The 6128-nt window shown below is 32.0% G+C and overlaps 1 protein-coding gene across 1 annotated transcript; it reads right to left on the reverse strand.

Annotated features, from left to right (window-relative positions):
• Positions 1–1176: 1176 nt before the first annotated feature.
• Positions 1177–5708, reverse strand: LOC142553604 (zeaxanthin epoxidase, chloroplastic). Its single transcript, XM_075663974.1, has 5 exons — positions 5356–5708; positions 2051–2115; positions 1908–1968; positions 1585–1731; positions 1177–1456 (listed from the first exon to the last, which is right to left on the reverse strand). The coding sequence occupies exons 1-5, from the start codon at positions 5588–5590 to the stop codon at positions 1371–1373; spliced, it is 594 nt and encodes a 197-aa protein (XP_075520089.1). The 5' UTR covers positions 5591–5708; the 3' UTR covers positions 1177–1370.
• Between the last annotated feature and the right edge of the window lie 420 nt (positions 5709–6128).

Here is a 6128-nt window from a genome sequence, read left to right on the forward strand (position 1 = left end):
TAAACCGATAAGTCACAAGATCGAAAAGAAAATCTCAAAACCCTCTGTTATTATTTCTCTCGTTTCGTTGTTATCTATGTTCCTTTATTTGGAACAGTTCGGTGGAATTCATATTGAATTCCACCGATTCAATGTTTTCTTTTTTTTTTTAAATTTTTTTTAAAATATTATATTATATTATATTATATTAATAAAATAATATAATATAATATAATATATAATATTTAATATTTTAACACTGGAATATCTCTTTGGACCAGTCAAATGATCAAATTTTTCAAAACTCAAAACATGAAACTTCTATATCTTTGATTTATCTACATTATATCCAAATTCAAATCATTTGGACTTCATATGACCAAAATATGTCATAATTTATTCTTTAAAAATCATTAATTATTTAGTAATCTCACATTACTAAATCAACAAAATGAGATATTTATTTCAGGCATTACATTTTCTCTCATCTTATAAGCATTTGAGTGCTTAGTTCTATAATATTTGTGAGGTGTTTTGTTCTCCTGTATTAAGAGAGTGTGTGTTCTCTTTGGAAACACAATGAGTGAGTTGTACACTACAAAATATTATAGTGGAATTCTTTTCATCTTACCCGTGGTTTTTACCCTAATAATTTTTAGGGGTTTTCCACGTAAATCTCGATGTCCATTTTACTCTTTATTTTCGGGTTTTATTATCTCAAATTCCGCACATGGGACCAACAAATTCTTCTTTATAAAATATTCTTTCTTCATTTTTTTTTATTACATTAAGATCTGTGTTTGTTAAATGACGTTCCTTGGATTTAATGCTGAAATTCCAGAAAAACGACGAAAAATTAATTCTAAATAAGAAAAGATTCACAAACTTAGCATATAAAAAATCATGAAAGCAGTGCGTCACATGGCCAAATCTCATGAGTGTTTTTTAGCATGTCGGAAGAAGAAAAAATTCAGTTGATTCAAGCTATTATCGATGATGATATATGAAGTTTTTGAAAAAATCAGTTGGTTCAACATTATTAAATATGTTGGTTATTTGATATTTAGTTGAACTTTTTGGTTGTTATCAAGTAGAGTTTTTTTTAAACACACTTTGATAATATATTTTCTCACTTTTAAAAAGAAAAAAAAATCATAAAAATAAAATAAAGTGAAGATACATTTTGTATACTTGTTGTTTTATTAATTTAACTTAAAAGGTTATTTTGTCAACAGCAATAATTTCATTACATTCTGTTTATTTTGAGTCACCAATCATAGTATTGGTTTATTACATGTATTGTGATTCAAGACTGGCGAGCTACAAGAAATCTTCATTACAAAATATACAAGAATCATCTCGGAACCTAATCGGCTGCTTGGCCAATCTTCTCATTTATCTCCAGATTCCTCGGATTCGGTACTAGACTCCTCTTTCTCGAGCTTATAAACTCTGAAAATCGCCAAATTCGTGTCCCCTGGTGATCATCACGAAAGCCAAATAAGGGAAGCTGGTAGCAATACTAAAGGTCATTTAAATCGGAAAAGATTGAAGGGGTGACAAGCGCAGTCGTGCGGTAGTGTATATTAATGTATATTAACATACCAAACGTAACAAGATTTCCAGGTGATGCAGCAGATACAACTCCAGGTTGAATACGTTTTTCGCCAATAAATGTGCCATTTGTGCTTTCCAAATCTGTTATCAAGAGATTATCCTCCGTTTTCTGAATCCGAGCATGCACAGCAGATACTGTATTGAGTACGACCAGGTGAAGAAACAAAAATGTCAAGAAATGATATGAATGCTAGTATTGATACAGTTTCAACCGCGAATCTGAACCATGAAACTTAAGCAAACAAAGAAATGAAAATCCAGAAGGCAGATACGAGACTCTCCAAACTGAATAATCAGATAAAATTGGGCACCTGTGGGAACTGGTAACACGATGTCTGCTTTCTCACGATCTCGTCCGACAGTGACTATACTCTAAGTCGTGTAAAATGTTTTAGTATTTATTATTCAACATTATCTTGATTTAGCACTTTCAAGAAAATCTTGAAATACTTACAGAAGCTATTTCGAATGCACCAGGCACTGCAATCTTATAACCAATGTGCTTTGTATCTCCATCACCTGAAACATTCACAATATTAGAGCAGATTTCAGTACATGAATGCACGAACACGCTCGCTAACGTAATTCAAAATTAGATCAGAGACTCTCTGAATTGGTACTTCACATCCCTTGAGAAGCCAACGGTGGCATCTTGTTGACAGTATTCAAATGAGAATCTAATCTACCAAATATATTATTGATTTACTGGGAGAATTTGCCTAGAACATCTGACAAAATTCCGATGAAGGGACCTAAATTAATCCCCCAACAATTTTCTCATGCATTTAATTTCTATTGAATACAATCATGGCCTAGAAGCTAGACCTTGGCTTGACTGATAAATTTTGATAAATTGTCTTGATAAATTTATCATCTTTTTGAAATACAAAATATCTCACAATGATTAGATATAATAAATTCAAACTTACTTAATGATATAATTTTTCTATAAATAGTGGCGTTTAGGGTCCCTATGCACACACCAAAAGTTATAAAACACCCTCTATAGTAAGGTTTGGAATACTTAGAAGGCTCTCAAACAATTAAAGATATCCAAGGAGGTATTTAAGGCGTTCATCAAACTCAATAGCTGGAGGGAACAATTCAATCAATTTTCCGTATTTAGTATCATATTATTAGATTGTAAACATTAATAAATTCATACAGTTGGATTTTATCTCTGCCTTGATAAAATTTAGCAAAATTTTTAGAAAAATCAATTTTTTTAAAAAAAATTATGTCGTCGTTTGGCCGGAACTTGCAGAACTCATTGCTGCTGCGTCACTTTAAAGCAGATTTTTTTCGACCGATAGCACGATGGCGTGGGTGCGACAAGTGGTCCGAATAGGTCGGTCGTCCATTGGTGATGGTCGACGGATGACGATTTTGTTGGAGAAGGTGGCAGGATGAGATTTAGAATTGGAGCTAGGGTTCCTTAAAAAAAAAAAAAGAATTGGAGCTAGGGTTATGATTCAATTTAGTAAAATGGATTGAAAATTTGGGAATTTTTGCAAATCGAGATATTTCCAATTTTAGGGACTAATTAGTTACTATAATATTTCATAATTTATTCATAATTAGGGATATTTTGCATACTTAAATTTTTTTGGATAAGACATATCAAATATTATGATTTATTTCTTATCTTGCATGCAATTAAATATTATATATTTTTATGCAAATAAAGAACTTGTTCGTATTATATAATATTTGGTTTCATATTTTTTATGAACAAATTAAATTTTATTTTATAAATATCCAAAATATGTTAAGTAATAATAATTATGAAATATACATTAAAATATTTTATGATAAATTTCTTTACGGACCGGTTTAAATTGTCTTGATTTACAACTAGTTTCCCCGAAGAACGTTACTCTATCTACGAGTTAGGTATTTAAAGGGTCTTATTCCTACCTATCTTTTGTGGGAGCGCTTTTGTAGAGTGTTGATTGTGTATTAAATAATTATTGTATTCAGAATTAGGTAAAATCAAAATTTTGTCAAGTTCACCATATAATTTTAAATAATTGAGGTTTAGTCACAAAACCCTTAAATATGCAAAATTATACATCAAGTGGATTTAAGTCACAACATGGACAAAAAATATGATTAATTATGTAAATAAGATAAATTTTACCCCACGAGGATTTTTATTATATTTATATGATTAACTAGAATAAATTTCAAAATATTTTTTTTATTTAATCATAGAAGCTAAGAAAAATTATTTTGATAGTTTTATTATAAAATTGCATAAAAGCTAATTGAATTAAAACTTTAGTTCACAGACAAGTTTTATGTCACTAGATTTTTAGTATATGATTTACATTGGTAAATCATGACATTTTCCTCAAAATATTTTAAGTATAAGCATGTTTATTAAATTTGCGGTACAACCTATTAATTTTTGTGATATGCATTGTGATATCCCCGAACTTAAGGGTGATAATTACAAAGTCTGAAAGGAAATAATTCTCCTTCAATTATGGTGAATGAATATTGACTATGACATAAGGAAAAACGAACCACCTGCCATAGACGAATTCAGCGAACCTGATGAGGTTGATCTTTATAAAAAATGAGCGATCGTATTTATGCTATGTTCATAAAGATTGATATTTGTGTTTGTGTTCATGGTTCTGTTGAAGGATGTGGAAAAGTCAAGGACCTGCTTCGGGCAATTAATGGACAACTTGCAACTTCGGAAAAAGCCATTGTCAGCACCTTAATAATGGAGTTTTTCTCGTTAAGGTTGTGAAAGACGTGCTAGAGCACATCATAAAGATAAGGGACACAGCGGCTCCGTTGAAAACACTTGAACTGCTAATGGGGAACAAGAAATATTGTTGATCAAACAATTGATCAAGAAACTCCCCAGGATGGCAACTTAAGAAGATCTAGAATTAAAAAATCAACAATACCTAGTGACTATATTGTGTAGCTGCAAGAATCATACTTCAACATAGAAGCTGAAAATAATCTTGAAACGTTTTCACAAGCCATAAGTTGCAGTGAATCGAAATTATGGTATGATATCATGAAGGAAAAAATGAATTTGATGACATAATCGAGTCCGGGATCTTGTTCGGTTTCCAGATGGAGCAAAGACCATTGGATGTAAGTGAGACTTTAAATAAAGAGAGACTCATTAGATAATATTGAAAAATATAAAGCAAGACTCGTTGCTAAATGATTCACTCAAAAAGAACGAATCGACTATAAGGAGATATTTTCTCAGGTTCCTAAGAAATATTCTCTTCAAATAATGGCATTAGTTGCACATTTTGACCTTGAGTTACAACAAATAGATGCGAAACAGTATTTCTCAATGGTGATCTAGTTGAAGGTTTATATGAAACAACAGTCCATACATACTTAGTCCATCTCTTCTATAACTCACAAGCATAATCTTTACGCTCTTGACCTTCGTTGATTTGTTCATGAATTATGCTGTGCATCGCTTCTGCATAAACTTAATTTTTTTGTATTCCTACATGAATGCTACAATTCATTGTAGCAAACCCATCAAGATTCAAGACTGAATTCACAGTTCAAAGTCTAAAGGGAGATCGTATGGCTAAGAAAAATCAAAATCTTGGCCAGAACATATATGATATACTTCAGGCGGCATTGCCCTTATATTCCATCCGTCCAATTAACTTCTATACTTAACCAAATCTAACCATAGAACACATAAATACACAACTGTAAAACCTTGATCTAGAAACAAGAATTCGAATCGGGTAGCTTGCTAACCTATAGGCTGAAGAAGCCATCGTACAGAATCATCAGTTGGACTGGTATCAGAATCAGAAGCACTTACAGCACCCAAGTTCCTCAACTGTTTTGCACTGCATTTTAACTTTCTTGGTAGGCAATTGTAGCCCACAAAATTAACAGGCTTTTGGGATAAAACAGTTGGTTGGGGTGGTATGAATGGAAATAAAGATTTAGACTTTGCATACGAAAAACATTGGGTAGTCATTTCCATCCTCTCTTCTTTCTGGGTTATCAAGGAAGATCAGCTTAAGAAATATCTCGGCTGTGATTTTGTGAGGATGATAGAAGAAGAGGTCGAAATAGATGAATGGGCACATGTGTACCGTACGTACGTGTCGCAGCATTTATTTATTTTTTTTTAAAAAAAATCTTGTTTCCATGATATTGTGGAGGAGTGATCAAATTTTTTAATCAACCTTCCGAATCGTTCGAACCAAATCGCACTCCACCATTTTTTCTAATATTTTATAAAAATCAATATTAAAAAAGTAAATAATTGAAGTAATTGACTGATAGTTCAGTTGGACGGCCCCCCGGAGTTTGAATTAGACTACACATACGTCGGTGAAAGATACATTCAAATTTAAAGGCCCAAGTACATGCACGAACGTAGCAAGCCAAAGATATGTTTAAAAGATCCGAATGGAAGGGAAATGAACTGAATCGAACCGAATTCATCACTGTATGGATCAGAGAGTCTCATCACTTATGAAGCTGGATGGACCGATTCCAGATCGATCCGAAATCAG

Source organism: Primulina tabacum, chromosome 8 (assembly GCF_025594145.1).
Source record: "Primulina tabacum isolate GXHZ01 chromosome 8, ASM2559414v2, whole genome shotgun sequence".
NCBI lineage: Eukaryota > Viridiplantae > Streptophyta > Magnoliopsida > Lamiales > Gesneriaceae > Primulina > Primulina tabacum.

Bases quoted from the DNA above. Each gene is read 5' to 3' on its own strand.
- LOC142553604 (XM_075663974.1), bottom strand. From the start codon at position 5,590: ATGGAAATGACTACCCAATGTTTTTCGTATGCAAAGTCTAAATCTTTA. The intron at 1,969-2,050 runs GTAAGTATTTCA...TACACGACTTAG, and splicing joins GTGCATTCGAAATAGCTTCT to AGTATAGTCACTGTCGGACG. The intron at 1,732-1,907 runs GTGCCCAATTTT...TACTCAATACAG, and splicing joins CGTGTTACCAGTTCCCACAG to TATCTGCTGTGCATGCTCGG.